The 17648-nt window shown below is 42.1% G+C and overlaps 1 protein-coding gene and 1 non-coding gene across 3 annotated transcripts in view; one reads left to right on the forward strand and one right to left on the reverse strand.

Moving 5' to 3' along the window:
• rpn1 (ribophorin I) overlaps positions 1–14573 on the reverse strand; it is a 164489-nt gene extending 149916 nt beyond the window's left edge. Inside the window, exons 1-10 of one of the 2 annotated variants that reach the window (XM_072382712.1) lie at positions 14212–14573; positions 13463–13527; positions 12822–13128; positions 12521–12730; positions 12249–12441; positions 11805–11904; positions 11575–11713; positions 10225–10344; positions 9809–10054; positions 9519–9719 (exon numbers count right to left, since the gene is read on the reverse strand). In XM_072382712.1, the coding sequence (XP_072238813.1) occupies positions 9537–9719; positions 9809–10054; positions 10225–10344; positions 11575–11713; positions 11805–11904; positions 12249–12441; positions 12521–12730; positions 12822–13128; positions 13463–13527; positions 14212–14565 (1917 nt within the window). In that variant the 5' untranslated portion in view covers positions 14566–14573 and the 3' untranslated portion in view covers positions 9519–9536. Of the gene's footprint in view, positions 1–8712; positions 9720–9808; positions 10055–10224; positions 10345–11574; positions 11714–11804; positions 11905–12248; positions 12442–12520; positions 12731–12821; positions 13129–13462; positions 13528–14211 lie in introns of those variants that run through there. The other variant, XM_072382711.1, reaches the window with a different exon arrangement.
• A 284-nt stretch (positions 14574–14857) lies between these two features.
• On the forward strand, positions 14858–14930 carry trnaf-gaa (transfer RNA phenylalanine (anticodon GAA)). Its single transcript has one exon. It is a non-coding gene; the product is annotated as a tRNA-Phe (tRNA).
• Positions 14931–17648: the final 2718 nt, after the last annotated feature.

Consider the following 17648-nt stretch of genomic DNA (forward strand, 5'->3'; position numbering starts at 1 on the left):
GCCCCCTCCTCCGTCCACTGTGTTAAATGTGCTAAAGAAGAAAAATAGGCCTCCCTCCCTCCTTTCCCCCCACTTTGCTTTGTACCCTCATACAGCAGCAACAACTTTGTAAAACATGCAAAGCCTCCAAAATCTCCTGCACGCGACCTGGGCTCGTGCGCGCCGCTAGAGCCAGGCAGGTGCAAGGAGCGCGAGGACCTCTGCAACTCGGGGCTCGTGCTCCCCAGAGTGCACACGCACACAAAAAGAGGGAGGAAAGAAAAGAAATGTGAAGTCTGAGTGAATTAGGGACATTTGTTTGAATGTTTAAAACCACCGGAGCAAAGATGTGAGAGCTTCTGTGGCACAGAAATGTGTTGGGCATGAATAATGTTAGAAGCGTTTTATGGTTTCAGCTTGACACACGCTGCCCTCAGGTAGAGGCCTTTTGATATAAAAAAAAATCTCTATTTATCTATTTATTTGGAGGTTTGTGTGGGCAGATTGTGTTGCTATCTGGATTGTGGAGAAAATGTGGCCTGAAGAAAACGCTTTGAAATGGTCTGGATTTGAATCATCTGGCCCATTTTTGCGTGAGGACATTTTTTTAATGTCTAGTTTCCATTCGGTATTAATATGATTATGCTGCCCAGACTCGGAATTTGAGACAGCTTTTATGTCTTTAATAATCTTATTAGTTTGAAATGATAACAATAAGGTCTTTGTCATTTGAGCTTTGGATCTAACAGCAGTCAGGAGCGATCAGTCTGGTTTGAAATAAATTAGATAAAAAGTAAATAAATATTTTATTGGCTTATTTATCATTACTATTATCATTATTATTGGTATTATTATTATCTTCATTATATTAAGATGGACTAATGATTTATTTAAAAAAAAAATCTAATTCACAACAATAAACCTGAATTCTATAGTTGTGTCTACTTGTAGTTGCTTTGTTTATCAGTTTATCTGCATGTTCCTCGTGCGTATATATGTATATACGTAATATATATATATATATATATATATATATATATATATATATATATATACATATATAGATATGTATATATATATGTGTATATGTGTGTGTGTGTGTGCACGATGATTTTCCGTCAGACAGATATTATATGCACACTGCATTAGATGCCAGAGCCCCTCTCCTTTCTGATTATTACCAGGGGTAATATTTCATCGGCACCACGCAATCTTTGTTCTCTGTGAAGATAATAAATGGCCTAATCGTTATCAGCAAACTGCTGGGGGTGTCAGCACCGACCGAGGCTGGAAGCAGGGTCCAAAGTGCTGCTGAATAAATTGGTGTTCCTTATCTCTCCCTCCCAGATTATCGCCGCCTTTTCAAACTTGCACAACAAATACATTCAATGCATCTAATGCATCATTTGTGTGTGGGGGGAGATCCCGCAGGTTGATAGAGACAGATAGGCGCACGGAATGAGACATATTTACACGTTTTACACCAATGGGCTCTATTTGGCATTAGAGGGAGTTTATTGGCCATGCCATTGGTACACACACTACATATCAATATAAGCCATATTAGCCATACATCACTGTGATGTGATGCATATCTGGTCTGATTGGTCTCATCTGGGACAGATGAAGGCCTTTCATTTTAGATTTAGTTAATTTTTTTTTTTGGGGGGGGGGCGGTCACTATGACTTTTTACAAAAATGAACACATTTTTTGACTTACAGCTGACTAATTTACTGGAATTATACTTAACCGACAAGTCTATATTCAACTGGGATATTAAAACTTTTTACAGCACGAAATGCAGATGAGTAGATAAGCTCAATTTCCAGCAATAATTAAGCTCTTGAAAAAAAAGGGGGGCCTCCACCCTAATAAACACATCGAAAAACGATAGCATCATCTTCAGCTCCACGACAGGATAAAGACGCTTAACATGCGCCGTTAGTTTTCTGGGATTTCGCTTTGTCTGCTCAGCAGGCCCAGAGCAAACGGGCCTCACTTCTTTCTTTTTTTTTAGTGCCCGTGTTATCTTTTGAATAAACTGTTGTGGCATTTTAGTCGACCTGTGGTTTATGTCTGTTTCCATTTAGAACATGGCAGACCTTCCAAATTTTTATAATTGATGTCAGGCGAGTGCGGTGTGATTTAACGAGTTGTGACAAGAGCGTCCTCCCCATTCACTTTTCTCACAGCTGACCTTTTCCTACGTTTTCCAAATGATTTTTACAATTTTACCAAGCTGGAGAAAATGATCACAATAGAGCACGTGAGATGTGATGCAGCATTTATGAGTGACACTTATGACCAAAAAAAAGCAAACATTTTCCCATAGACACGCCAACACGCTCTCCCCTTTTAATAACGTGGCATCTCCACCGGCCCCGGTGCTCTGATGGTCTCCTAGACAACCGAGATAACGGTGCAGCAGTTTTCCATATCGGTCCAAGAGTCTATTATAGCTTGGGATTAGCTCTCTTTCCGAAAAGGTCATAGACAAAGTCACCAAACCTGCTCTTTTCCCCCGCCATATGGGCCACGCGCGGGGGCACATTCATAAACATTCATGTGCCATTTAATTTAATGCCATTAGACTAATAGCGCCGCATGTTTTAATGGCCTAATGGAAACTAGAACGGTAAACAACAGTCTTCTAATGAGACTGCAGAACCCAGCAAGGCAGGAATATTCAGGACTGAGGCGGCAAGTTTCACACTGCAGGGGAGACAGATGTGGAGGAGGAAATGTGCTGTTATACAGCGACCCCTGGCGAGAAGGGGATGCACTACAGTAGAGCCGAGGCAGCGATGTGTGAGTTTCCGTGCATGCATAAGGAGTGGACCCGGAAAGCATTCAGACCCCTCACTTTTGTTCTTGAGCCACTCTAGAAGGTGTAATTTAATAGTGAAAATCTGCTCTTTGATGCTTTCACTATTCTATTTTGAGAGAAAAATCTAAATGTACAGAAGTATTCAGACTATTAATTCAATACACTCTGGAGACCCCTTTTACTACATTTACAGCACAGCTTCAAATGTTTAGTTCTCACAGAGGCGTTGCACTCCTGGACTTGGACAGTTCAGATCAGTTTGGCCTCCATCGGATCAGATTGGATGGGATTTGTCTTTGAGGTGCCATCTCAAGGATTCTCCACAGATGTTCTCTGGTGTACAAGTGTGGACTTTTGCTGGGACAAACTTACTTACTGAGTCATACTTACTCTGAAGCTGTTCCAGCATTGTCTCGGCTGTATGATCTGTGTCAGAGTCATGCTGGTGTTTCGGGGTCTTGAGCACTCCGACGCTGATTCTTTCAAGGTCCTCTTTGTGTGTCACTGTTTTTTTTTCTTCTTTTACTTCTGATTTGTTATGTCCCTTGTTATGACTCCCACTGTTTGATGTTGCCTCCACTTTGCCTCAGAAAAATGGTATTAGCAAGGGGATGAAAACTGTGTGGTGTGCACAAGAGCCTGCAATTAAAGTCAAATTTGAAAGATTTTCACTTCTCAGGTTAAATACTCTGCCTTGTTGTGCCCTCAAAGTCAGCAAATGCTGTTTGGAAAAGCGTGCTGTCTGCCTTTTACTCAAGTGGACTCTGTCTAGCTTGTCAACCATGAAAGCCATCAATACATTGCTACTGGTGGTAATGGTCCTACCTGACCATGGCCTTTACTGATCAGTCACTCTGTTTGACCCGTTGGCCAGCTAGACACTCTACTGGATTGGACATTAACAGTCCTGTATGCAGTTCCTTGCAATTCCTGGCTTGGCTTGTAGCTTTATTTGTATTAGGATTTTCAGGACCCTATTTTGTTTAATTCACCACAGGTGGTTTTAGAACAGGATGTAGTTGACCACGACAGCAGTGCCCCTCCCCGTTGCTGTTCAAACTGCGGAGGGTCCTAATACTTTTATAAATGTTTCTCTGTTTGTTCTGCAAATTTGACACAAGTATGTGGCGATATTTCTTTGTATGTTTGAATTTGCTCTTGATTGAAGTCTGATATGAGGAAAAAAAAAAAAGATGCTTTTTCCATTCAAAAGTACACCTACATCGGAATAAATTGTGAAAAAGGTAAAGCGGTGTGAATATTTTCTGATCCATTCTATTTGTGTGAATGTCTCTGAAGAACTGGGCAACAAAGAAAGTGTAATAATCCAGAAAGGGAGGGAGACCAGCGCACAGCTGGAATGTTCCAGCTGGGATTCCCGGTGACTGCACAGGAAGTTAGAGGAGTTCTGACAGGAAGAGTGTTCTCAGGGAGGGCCGGCATCGCGTGGAGAGAGAAAGGGAGCGATGTTTCCTGTTGGTTCCCTCCACATGTTTAGACGCCTCGCTTATTCTGACCGCCCTCCTCTTTCTGTTCACTTCACACCCAACATGAACACATAGTGTACTGAATGTACCAGAATGTCGGTGCTTTTTGGTAGCACCTTCCTGTGCTCACATATGATTAGGAATGCTATTAGGGGACGGTGGTAAGCCAAGAGAGTAAATCATGTACGTAGGGTAGGATTGTGTCACAGGATGCAGATGTCACCACATTAAGTGAAACTTCCTGCCCATCAAAGCAGTCAGTGCCAGTTTAATGGACTCACAATCTGCAGCCCGCAACACAAAGTGAGTATGGGTTCATGGAAATAAGGCCAGAAAATCTTGGTGGGGAGAGATGGTGGAGGAAAGGAGGAAAGAGCAAGTGAGGAGGGATATTGTAGGCAGAGATGTGATGGAGCGATATGTGGATTGCAAGAGGAAAAATCTCTTTGTCTCTCCTGAGCTGAGTGGACAATCAAAGTTTCCTATCAGCTCTGGAGTAGGGGAAATTGGCTGCCCTGGGAAGGAGAGGGCCACTCTCGCAGCCAATGGGAAGTGCCCCTGTCACTCTAATCAGGTCCAATAGAGAAAGTAGGAAACGTGTATGCGTGTGTGCAAGCGCTCAAAGGACAGTTAGTTTTTAACAGGGAGCTGCTTTGTTTCACTTGTCTTCGTTTGATCCAAGATGATACAAAGTCTGGAGTGGTATTAGACCTTCATCTGCAGCTTATCCTCTCCATTGAGGAACATAGATGGGCCACATGGGTGCATTTTTTGGCAAAAGTTGCCATGAGAGGCATGACCATCAACGCTTTGATGGAGAGCCATGTGGCAGAGATCAGTGGGTTTTAGTGGGAGCTGTGGACAGTTGCACACAAGGGCAGCAAGGGAAGAGGATTACTGTCTCATCAATACAAATCCATACAGAGAGGGTGGTTGACATCAGTATGCACACAGAGATAGAGGTAGAGGCTCTGAGCGAGAGCGTGCATGATGTAAACATCTGCACAAGAAGAACAAGACGGTGGACTTTGGTGCTTGCGTTTTTTTTTGTCATCCATCTTTCCTGTTGAACCTTCGTCCCCACCTCCTCCATACCAGACAAGAATGCATCTCTCGGCGCCCAGAACTCAATCCTCTGTTTGAAGTCCCATCTCCATCTCCGTGCTCCCCACACTGTCCTTCCCTTCCTCTGCCTGTCGACCATCTCATCTGTCAGCCCCGCTCCTTCCCGCCTCCTGCAGCTGCAACCAGGGCCACAGACACCTTCATTGTCCTCCTCTTCCTCACCCTCACGCTTCTGCACCCGGCCACATCACACCTGCCACCTGTGTGAGACACAGAGCCCTGGGACCTGAGCTGCAGGGCTTTCATCCACCCCTCGCCTCGCCCTTCAGAGCCTCTCATCCCCTCATCCCAGCACCCTGTCACTGAGGAATGGCCGGTGCAGACGGCCCAGACAGAGTGGGACACAGAGCTCCTGTTGTGAGGACGTGTGTTTTAGGCAGAGCCAGAGGGAATCGGTGCAGGTGAGGCGTGCATTTGAAGCTGCATTTTGTTTTTTAGATTCGACTCATATTTCTTCTTTTTGATGACATCCGTTCATGGCTGAGCAGCGGGACAGGATGAATTGAATTGAATGAATGTTGTGAAGAACTTGGACCCGAGTGTGTGTGCATAATAAAATACTGACAGTGAGGGTGGTGGCTCTGTCTCAGTGATTTATGAGACTGTGCTGTGAAGGGTCTTCTGAGCAGGATATTGTTCCCTGACTGGTGACTTCTGCCTCTCTTTGTATGTGTGTTTGATTGTGCGTGTGTATTTCAGAGCAAGAAAGATTAAGAGGGAAAGTACTGCAGGTGAGCCCTCAGTGCAATCAATCACCACCACGTCACTAGGCCCAGGACTTGTGGATTACCCCTTCACCTGATATCTACTTTGACTCCATAGTTTTTTTGCATATTCATTATTTCTGGAAGATAAAGAGAGAACACACTCTGCATCATTACTATACTTTGGGAAAGAAAGATAATAATCAACCCCATGCCTGAGGGGGATCGTGACAGCTCAACCACATGGCCCAACCAGTCCAACACCCTGCACACACCCCACCATCCACCTCAGCCTCTTACACACATACGGTTTGCCACATCAGGATACAGTGCTGCATATGAATTCCGGTTTAAACAGTATTCTGCTCATTTTACACCAACAGATAAACCGCAGGTCTTGTGCGACCGGTAATCATATCCTGGGCTAGAACTGAAAAGACTGAAAGGCCTCCAGTCAGCCACAACAAGACAATGACCTGTCAGTCATGCAACAACCATATGGGGAGGCAAATGCATTAACAAAAGGATGTGTGGCATACAGTGAGCCTGAACGTTCTGCCACATTCAAAAATGGCTGCTTTGTAGTTCTGGTAGCCAGGTAGTTCTGTCGTTGAGTTCTATCATAAACAGAATATGGGTGAATTAATTAGCTGAAAGTGAGGAATAAGAAATATGTATCATCGGACTTGCTCCCACTATTGCTAATCATAAGAACCGATCCCGTTTGCGCTGAGCAGGAGTCACAACATATGTAAGTAAGCTCTGATCAGGATTTTACTTTTAACCATCAATTAGAGGGGGAAAAAACATAAAAATGAGCCATGTAAAAACATTGTGTGATTTATAAGAGATCAAGTTTCATGGTCTGTGACAATGGTCAAATTCAACATAAAATGCATTGAATTGAGGTTTTTACAACTCATCTGTTTCAGAAGTCAGCTAAAAGCCTTCAAATTTCAAATCCTTTCGTGATGTCCCAACTGACTCCACCTCAGAGCATCCCAAAGCATTTTTACATTAAATCAAAGCAAATTTAGGAAATGGTTTCAGTATTTTTCAGGTTAGTCTCAGCTGGTATCTAATTTTAATAGTTAATATTTATTTCTTTTGTGATAAAACAAAGCCTTGGTCCAACATTCTCCTGATTACCTTTTTTCTAAAATGGGTTCAAATGTGGTACCGATACAGTCTAGCAGAAAAAGCTTCAAAGCAACTATATACCACGTAGCTCTGATTTGTTTTTCTCTTCAGAAATGTGTATCTTGAGGAAGTTTTTATTTTTTGTGATAGTTTCATGTCTAATTTCGGGAGTTTTGTGTTATATTTGGTTATTTTGAGTCCATTTTCTTTTCATCTTTTTTGCGGCATTTTGTAGCTTATTTTGGTAATTTGCCTTTGTCTGGTCCCTTTGTGATTCCTCATGGTGATTTTATAGCCCATTATGTCTTGTCTTTTGCTATAATTTGTCCAAGCTTTACATGACTTTATGGTCACTGTGTATATTTGTGGGCATTTTGTGTAACGTGTTCTCTGTGGTTACTTTACATCTCCTCATTGATGTCCATTTTGAGTCTGATTTTGTCAATCTTCCTCTCAGATTTCTACTATATAATTTTTTGGGATTAGACTTGATGCCTCCCAAATACTTGGGCTTTTTCTCAGCAGACTCATGTCAATAAAATGAGTCTTGACCTGCTTATGGAGGGCTGCCATTAATTTGTTCTCAAAAACGTGAAAGGTCTGACTGAATTATGCCAGAAAAACAACAAATTTACAGTTCCATCACTGACTCGATCCCATCGTTGCATAGTAGAGAGCAGACGTGAGCTCAGCGGTGTGTTTATTACATTCACTGGTGTTGAGGTGGACGTCACCAACGCTGTTCTCTGTTGTGAGAATGAGACTCTGCGGCTCTCCGAAAAAAATCTCCACTCAAGTACAAACACACAAACAAAACTGCCATTGTGTGGCCTTTCACCACCACCAAGCATCGGCGCTGACGGACATTGTCTTTGCTTTCTCGCTGCCATGTATTTTCAGAATGATTATTGTACGGCACATACAATATGTGAACACCATCATTGTGAGAGGAGCGAGGCTGTTATTATGGAACAGGAAATGACCTGCTGGGACCCCTGGTGACCTCGGAGGGAAAGTGATGACCTCAGACTGACCCTAGTGTTTGTCCTGGACTCAGACTGTGATGGAGGCAGGTCTGTGCTGCTCTGATGGCTGGGCAGGAGATGGGTTGATAGGTGGGGTTACACTAAAATGCAACAATGTGCAGGAAATTCCCTCTGAGGTGCCCGTTTTAGGAGGTTGTAGCAATGGTGCAAATGAGGCACGATCTTATTTTGGGATGATGTGCTTTTGATTTGTTCTTTGACAGCTGGGAATTAAATAGAACGAGCAGCTCTGTCAGAATTTACTGTGGTATTGCTCAAAGTTAAAAAAAGAAAAAAAAAGACAAATAGGTTAAAATGGTGGTTCTTTGCACAAAGACGCCCTCTTGTGATGAACCACAGGTATTTTACCCCAAAATAAGAAGATTCACCAATGGAAGACAGACACGGGCTAAAACTAAAGATGAGTTTTTCAAAACTTTATTTCAAATTTCGATCCACATCATTGCCCATTTCAATTTTAGTTTTGCATCTTCCATGTCCTGTCTCGCATAAGATCTAATCTCTTTTAGTTTTTAATCTCACAGTCAAAAAATGCCACTAACAAGAAAAAAAAAAAAAACAACAACTTAAATCATACAAAATGTAGAAAATATGACAGGAACGTCAAAAACAAGGGCTGTCGATGACACAGAATCAGAGCTTCAAATATAAAGTCAGTCCAGGGCAAGTAGAAAAAAAAAAGTGCAGAAGAGATTAGATTGAACGAAACTCATCTTCACACTTACAAGCTAGAACTTATTCAGGTTTGGAATATAGTGTGAGCAAAGACATGAAACCGAAAACAGTTGTGGCCCTTCGTTATTCCTTTCAAAAACAGTCCCATAACCATACTTTTTGGTGAAAGATTTAAAAAAAAAAAAAAAAAAAGAAAGTACAGATTTGATCGTGAAAACATCAAGTCTGAGCCTAGTGTGAAAGTGTGAGAGAAGCTGAGGAACAGAAACAAAAGACAAGCCAAAGGTTGTGATGAAGCTGCTCTAGAGCTGAGCACGCAGTGACCGGAAGTTTATCACCAGGCACGAAGGCACATGTTCAGATAAACCCATCACTACCGTTAGATGAGATGTTGATAGTCCATATGTGGCTGCAAGGATGGTCAAAAATGTTGACATTCCAATGCTTTTTTTGATACCAATAGTTGGTTTATGTTGTCAGCAGATGTGTTTATGTGTGTGTGTGTGTGTGTGTAAGAAAGAGAGAGAGAGAGAGAGAGAGCACAGGCATAGTTTAAAGGGCATCCAGCAGACTGTCAATGCGGCCGACCAGCTCCTGTCTCTTGCTGGTCAGGTTCTTCTCGCTCTCAATGTAAGCCTCCTTCTTGACTTTACCCGCCACGAGCCGCTCTGCCTCCTGGCTGGAGCGGTACACCAGATCCTTCACCTGGCCGTCCAGCTTCTGCACCTCTCCCACCTGAGGACACACAGAGGGGCTTAAGCATGGCCGTGCCCAAAGTCAACAACAGTTCACAACATTTCACTGAAAACATCCCCGTCACTTGCCTTATCAGCCAAGTCAGAGCCCTCTGCCTTGAGGCGGGCCTGCAGCGAGCTGATTTCATTGGTGAGAGCTCGGTGGTCCGCCTCGAGAGTCTTCCGCCCGCTGTTGAGCGCCCCCGTGTCGCGGGACTGCTTGTAGCGGTTTACCACCTCGTCCATGTAGCGGTACAGACCCAGACGTTTGTTGACCAGAGTCAGCACCTGCTCTGTGATGGAGGCCACCTTCATCCGCACCTCAGCGGCAGGATCCTAAACAAAGTTTAAAGAAGTTAAAACTGATCCAACAAAAATGAACCGTTTCCAAAACTAAATGCATGTATTCAGTGTGAGGAGTAGCTGTTAAATGAATGGAAAATAACAAAAGAGGCAAACATAAACAGGATGTTTTTAAGAAACATTTAGTTTTTTTTCCCCTATACCTTTGTGATAGCAAAATCCAGACGGACATAGATGATGACAGTGAAGAAAAGTATGTAGAAGGCCCCTACAACCAGGAGAGGCTCCTGCAGCATCAGGATCTTATTGAAGTTATAATGAACCTGGGAATCAGAAAGTAGGTTTATTGATTGAGATATTAATTCATATACATTCATTAAATCATCAACAATATTGAGGTATGTGCATGAACAACTTTCCGAATGACCATTTTAACCATTTATTCTTTAACACTTTTTAAAAATCAGGTGATGACAACATGTGCATCTAAATCTGGATTTTTATTTTATTTTAACCGTAAACCAAAACATAGACCCAGATATCGTAATGGCAATTACATAAGCTCTTTCATTCATTTAATGGTTTTCCTCATAACTGATGAATCAAGTCATTTATTTGGGTTCAATTACACATTTGCAAGGAAAACAAAGCTTTCAAAAGGTCCATTTTGTTTTTATTGCAGAGACCCAAGAAATAGAGCTTATTTTAAGCCCCTGCAATTTATCTTCTCAAAACCGTTAAAGATCTAAATTCAGTCAAGGAACCCAACAAAAATTAAAGATTCATTAGATCTCAAAGAAACAAACGAACAAAAAGAAATGGTAGCAACATCTCTCTGTGATGTGTTCCACAAGCAGGTTAACCAATTTAACTGGATATCGCCACAGGAAAAATGCAAATGTGGAATAAATATCGAGGTTGGGGGAGCAAAAACAAACAAACAGACCCTGATGATAACTAAAAATGTATCGTATTCAGTCATTCTAAAAGCTCAGCTCAACTTTGTGGGTTAGTTCATGAACTCGATTAAAATAAGACTGAAGTGTAGTGAGTACTAAGTTTCTTAAAAAATAGCACTTATCTTTTCCTGGACCTTTAAATCTTATTTTACATACTTGACTGTGTTATTCAATCATTCAAATATGGCTGGGTGTCCATTTTCTATTTGGTGGAGTAATAAGTAATTGATCAATTGCTTTGCAAAGACTTAACAATATTTAGTGACTGTCCATGTTTTCTAACTTATGTTGAAGCCAGTTTGAAAGGAAAAACACTAAGTTTTGCTGATCATTTGACCCCAATATATCTGGACTGACTGGCGACCTGTCCAGGGTGTACACGCCTCTCACCCAATGACTGCTGGGATAGGCACCAGCCCCCCCGCGACCCGACCGACGGATTAAGCGGATATAGAAAATAGATGGATATCTAGACTGTTGGAAAATAATAATGTACTAACAAAGTCTTATATCAAACTGCTGGTAAATACTGCAGACACACACGTCTATATACTATAGCACGCTAGCATATGTGTCTTTTTCTACTGTTCTTACCACAATATCCTGAATGTGCTGCTCCACCAGGTTGCTCTTTGTGGCCACCAACACTGGTCGGCCAAAGGTATCCAGATACGTATAGTGCAGTTGGTTTGGCATGCGATCAATTTTGTAAGGTGTATCGACATGGATGTTTCTGATAAAAACAAGATGGGACAATTTATTACACAAACTGCCGAGTTCTCTTCTCAATCTGGTATACAGGGGATTTGCCTGTAAACACTTACCTGGCGCCCTCTGGCAGAATGATTTTCATTGTCATATAGTCAATGACCTGGTCATCATACACATGGTCAACTAGTCTCATTTTCAGTGCATACTGGTCACCTAGGATACAAAATGATGCAAAGAGTAGGTAAATGTTTACACTGGAAGTATGGGAATCATCAGCCCTTTGCACACAGGCTGTTTCAAGGTGGAACTTATTTGCCTTTGTTGGGACTCAGATAGCATAAAGTCCCACCTTCGTTTGAATACCCCATCCCAAAGCATACATTGCTTTGTAGCTTATTTTACTATACAAGGGCCCACAATTTACTAAATTCTCATCAAGCCGAATTAAAGAAGATGAGAAACTAGAGAACGACAAGACCAACCCATACTAATAGTTAATTTTTTTGTGCATTACTCCACCCTCAAATATTTTCTCCTTAGGTTTTATCAGAACCTACCTAGGGTATAGAGGTACTCGTAGCTTGGCAGATTGTAGCCAATGATGTAATGGGTCTTCCAGCCTCCAAACAAAGGGAAACGAGGCCTCACCTCCACCTCCACTGAGTCATCCAGAACTTGGAGATGGGAGGTGGAGATGTTGCCGATCTCATCCCTGTAATAGACATCCTGAGCTGAGGCAGGAAGAATTGTCTGTGGACAGAAGTAGATGTAGTCATCATAATTATCAATAAAAACGGTGGAGTCAGACGACATGTCTAGAATATCAAACCTTGAAAGACTTGACAGATGAGATGCCGCTGTCTGACTGACGCTGGTAATCGTAACGTGAAAAAGGGCCCTTCAGAGTGGCTCCTGTATGCCTCAGGTCGATGGTTTCTTCCACAGCGATGTTTCCCCAGTGAGACACCTCAATGGTGCGAGTAATGCTGCTGATGGTGAGGAAGGGTGTGTTGTTTTCATAATGGATCTTCATTGTATCCTATAATAGTTGATAACAAGTAACACCAAACTTGTTAGCGGATGTTTTTGTAGCATAACTTGAAACTAACCAGATGTGCTCAGAGTTGTACCTCGCTAAATGGCGCGACGTCTCGGAAGGGTCCGTACTCAATAATCTCATCAGTCTTGCTGGGGTTGCCCAGCTTGGTGTAGCTCTCTATGGTCTTGGAGGCCAAGCGGACACGTGTGGTCTGGCTACGGGTGGGATACGGAGAGTACAGGTAGTGGTTCCCCTGGAAGACCACCAACTGACGCTCAGCCTGGGTGATTTGTGAGGGGAAAGGCCTCAGGACATGGCTAAATGTCATCTCCACCTTCGCTTTCAGCTGAGCACCAGCAGCCAAACTGGAGGGCAGCTGCACTTTGTAGAACTCCCCACTGTTATGAAACAGATGAAAAGCATTGGCTTTTAAGGATATTTCAAGAATTAATGCTTGGCCTCTTGAAAATAACTCAAGGACACAAACAAAGCAGTTAATAGATCATGCAATCTAACAAGTACCCAAAATATGTCTTTCTGTGCAACCCCAAATCCATAGGTTAGCAACCCCATGTTGAGTTGAAGAAATTTATTTAAACCGACTCCTGTAGCTATTCTTTCATTCATGGCAGTGTGTGGAATGAGCTAACAAGTCTCACTGGTAATCCAGAACCCTGAACAGGCAAATACACTTGTCATGGTAACTTTTGCTATAAGACTCTCATGTCATACCTTTGTCCCTGAACTGTTGTCTGCTGGAGTTCAAGCGTGCCATCCACCTCTTCATCACCCTTCACCTGTGAAGAATTATACACTTTAAGGCAACAGGAAGGAAATGCGGTAGCTTCATTATCTAATACAGAACAAGTTCTTTAAATGTGTGCTGCTTGTTATTATAGATCAAAACAGCGCATTGTTACGGTTTCATTCGGTGAAAGGGGGCAGGCCGGTGCGCAGTCACACACGGAAGTGAACTACCCAGCGCATACGTGTCATTCAGCCACTGACAGAGCATGGAGCCCTGCGGAAGTTAACATCTTGCTACAAGCACCCATAGATAATTAAAATTGAATAGATTCCGTCCAGGTTTAATTATAAAGTACATTTTTAAAGATAATGGGAATTTCATGCATTTTTAAGTGCGCGATTTTTTGCTGCCATAGGCTACCTTTGACTAACGGATTTCCGTGCAGATATGCAGAGCTCATTGTAACACAGGATCGTGCCTCTAAGCTAGTAGCACTGCTTTCATGCGTTCAATGAAATCATAGAAATGTTTTGATGCAGCATGCTAATGACCTCAACGCCTGTGCAGCTGAAAACCCAAAGAATAAACAAACACATGCGACCTGCAAGGTTTTGCAAAGCCATGATATGGAGGGCTTATGAGCTTACTACATAATAGCTAACAGGCTAACGCTAGTCGGCTACAGTATGGGTTTCTAAGCGCCTTTTTTTTTACCCACTAATATTTGGCTCACCGAAGCTCCGATATACGCCAGGTGCGGTGCCAGGTCAGCCTCTACTGCTAATATAAAGCTTTGGACGGCGGAGTGTCCCTGGTTGGACAGCACGATCTCCGCAGTGATCTTGGCCAGATGAGTGCTCAGGTCCACTGTCCTCTTTACATCCTCGTTCACCAAACCGTCCGCTGAAACCCCCGAGCTTGAAAAGACCAGAAGCAGCAAGCAAGGGGTGAAAAACGGCGACTTTCGTGTCATGGTTGAAAGAGATATGACCTGAAGTACCGAGGCTGGAGCGGCAAGATTGAAAGAAATGTAGAGCAGCAATAAAAGGCCACCGCTCTGCTCTACATCTGAAAGATGACGCTTCATTTAGTTAGACGTGATGATGTCAGCGCGCACCCTACGTTGTGCCGCACGTTGGGAAGGTTTTATGGAGATTCTCTACCGGACAGAAACGTGGTCATATAACGGGGACTCTCAAAATATACAAGCTAGTTTGAAAAATAAGATATGAGAAGTTCTGCCGTTCTGCCTCGGTCCTTGTTAGACCGTCGGACTTCGAAATTAACTATTGAGGGACGACTTGTCCCGGCCTACTAATAGTAATGTACTCTATCTAGTTACGTAGAAAATGTAACGTGGCTATTAGCATTAGCAGCTAGCCGAAATAGCTCAGTTGGGAGAGCGTTAGACTGAAGATCTAAAGGTCCCTGGTTCGATCCCGGGTTTCGGCAGCACGGGATGGCCCTTCTTTTTTTTTTTTGTCGTGGCTCAACGTTATAAATTGTTGACTGACATTACTGACTGTCTTGTAGTCAATTACTAAATTCAAATTACGTTTTATAATTAGTAAGACACACTTCTCACCCATAACATTATGACATCATCACCCTGGTATTCTTCATGTCAGTAAAACAGTACTGATCAGTGAGTTTGTTGATCAACAGAGTTAGTGTTCAACAGGTGCCAACCTGGATGGGTGAAATGCAGAGGAGTAATTTCGTGTTATTAAATATAGAATTAAATATTCGTCGGGAGGTGCTATAGCAATTCCAGACAATTATCTGTTTGAGCGGTACCGTTTCACATCACAGTCCATCATTTACATACACAACCTAATCCGTCCTAACATTTGCAACATTACCAACCAATCTCACATCCCAGCATATATTATGTGTTGCACTGCGTTTCTTTGCAAATGGAAGTTTTTTGTACAATGTCGGCGATGCAAAGCACTTGAGCAAGGTAACTGTATGCAGGGTGATCAGAGACAGCATATGCAATAATCACTTTAGAGTTTAAGTCACCATCTTCACCACCACCACATCAGTCACATAAAGATATAATACAAATTTAATTTGTTCTTCTTTATTTCCTACAAATACAATTAGTTCAGTTAATGTTCCAATACATAATTAACATAATTCACCTGTGACCATACACTCACCTCTAACTTATGTTTCAATATTTCAATTTCCAGATCTGTCTTCCTAATCTGGAGGTCCAAGTAGAGCATTTCTTTATTGTTTTATTGTTTGTTTTTTTCAGTAGGTACATTTTGCACATCCATCTCACTGTGTCAATCTGTGCAGTGGAAGCTGAGGGACCCTCCTGCTGCTGCCCATGCTCTGTTAAAAAAGGACGAGAATGCGTTCATACTTCAGTGTAAACTAAATGTCAACCAGAATCTTAAGAAATGTGAATGGGAAGAGAACTATCAGTAACATATGAAGATGTTACCTCTATAGGCCTTTCTGGATCCCCCTCTGTAAGGGCAGCAGACACAGTTTCCTCATCCTCTTCATCCGTAAAACGGATGGTGCAGATGAACCACCCGTTTTACGGGCATCTGCCTTCTTTCTGTTGGCTGAGTAGAAGTCTGTGTTAGTTTAAATAGGCTTAATTATTTAACAGAACATGATATAGATGAGAAGACATTTATGTGTGTGAAAACAGTTGGGATAAAACAACTGTACAGTCAAATGGCCACTTCATATTTACTTTACAGTGTACATGATCAAAATGAAGTTCCTTGTGCCGAGATCATCCCTGTTTGAACAATGTTTTTATATTTCATCTTAAACTACTGCCAAGTGCGCTTCTCCCCCACGGAATTGCACCTAAATGAAATAAATGAATAGGCTACCATTCAAGTAATTTTCCCCTGTAATATTATTGTGATTGCAAAGGACTACATTTAAACTTACGCATTGACCCGAGCAGCAATGTTCCCTCGTGCCGTCTCCCTCTCTTTTGCAGCGGTGTTGCACTTCTTCCTAAAAACTTGCTGAAATTTGCCGTATAAGCGCATTAAGATTTCCAATTCGAGGTTGGTGAAAAACGGAGACACGCTTCCCCGTTGCCATGGTGACTCGTCGGATCGTGGTTCCATTGATGCTGGCTTTTTATAGTTGTGGCCCACGCTCTTAACTCAAGGTGAGACTACTCAGAGTTGACTAAACTAACTCAAATCAGCGTTTCTGGAAGTTTGATGAACCTGCTTTGTGAAACGGACCCCAGGTGAACACTTTGAGCCCTTCCTGGACCCACTGTCCTGCTTGGGAAGGCTGCTGTTGAAGGTGAGTTTTGGATTTAGTTTTTTCACAAGACAATGGAAATGTGAGGGTAAGAGACACAAACTTAGAAAAATGCTGAAGAGTTAGTTGAATGGAAAGAACCAACCTGAAGTTATCAGTACATATGCCATTAGTCATCAGATACCCTGCTAAATTCTTGAAAATAATTAAATCAAGAGCTAAAGCAGCAATAATGATCATCTATTTTTTCTTTTATGAAAAGTGAAGCATTTCTCAATATGTTTGTAAACTGGTTCTCAAATATGATCTGCTAAGAGAATACCAACACCGCTAATATGTGTGGTGAATGTGGAGGAGGGGGGAGGCAAAAGGTCCATAAGCCATGGTTGGCACCATTAGAAAGAAAAAATATTGTTGATGTCTCACTCTGGCTTGAAAAGTCAGTATGTAAAGCAGTGTTGTTGTTGGTTTCCTTTACTAAGGTAAAATGCTAAAATTAATCTGCTAATGTGTTTTCTTACAAAAAAGCCTTGATTAAGTAAAGAATGTTACTTAAATAAAAGCATGTTAAGGACATGAAAATAAAAGACTTAAATGCAGTGGTAATTGAGTTGGTGTAACTGGTAACAACCTACCACTATTTTCAGCGGTGGTTTTCACGGGCCTCAACGAAAACTTATGTAAATCATCTTTATTGTCTCTCCTACAATTAAACGTGTTTCAGTCAGATCATAGTTTTTAAGTCTAACCTAAGTCAGTGGTTAATTCCCTCTCTTGTCAGTAGAGCAGCAGTTCAGCAGAATTCTGTTTTTTGGATTGAGAGTTTGTATAATCTGTATATAAAAATAATAAAATAATCTGTTTAATCGGTGGCACCGGTTCCACGACATTGTAAGATTTATTATCCGACATGTG

This window comes from Leuresthes tenuis, unplaced genomic scaffold (genome assembly GCF_036924035.1).
Source record: "Leuresthes tenuis unplaced genomic scaffold, fLeuTen1.0.hap1 SCAF_3, whole genome shotgun sequence".
Taxonomy (NCBI): Eukaryota; Metazoa; Chordata; class Actinopteri; order Atheriniformes; family Atherinopsidae; genus Leuresthes; species Leuresthes tenuis.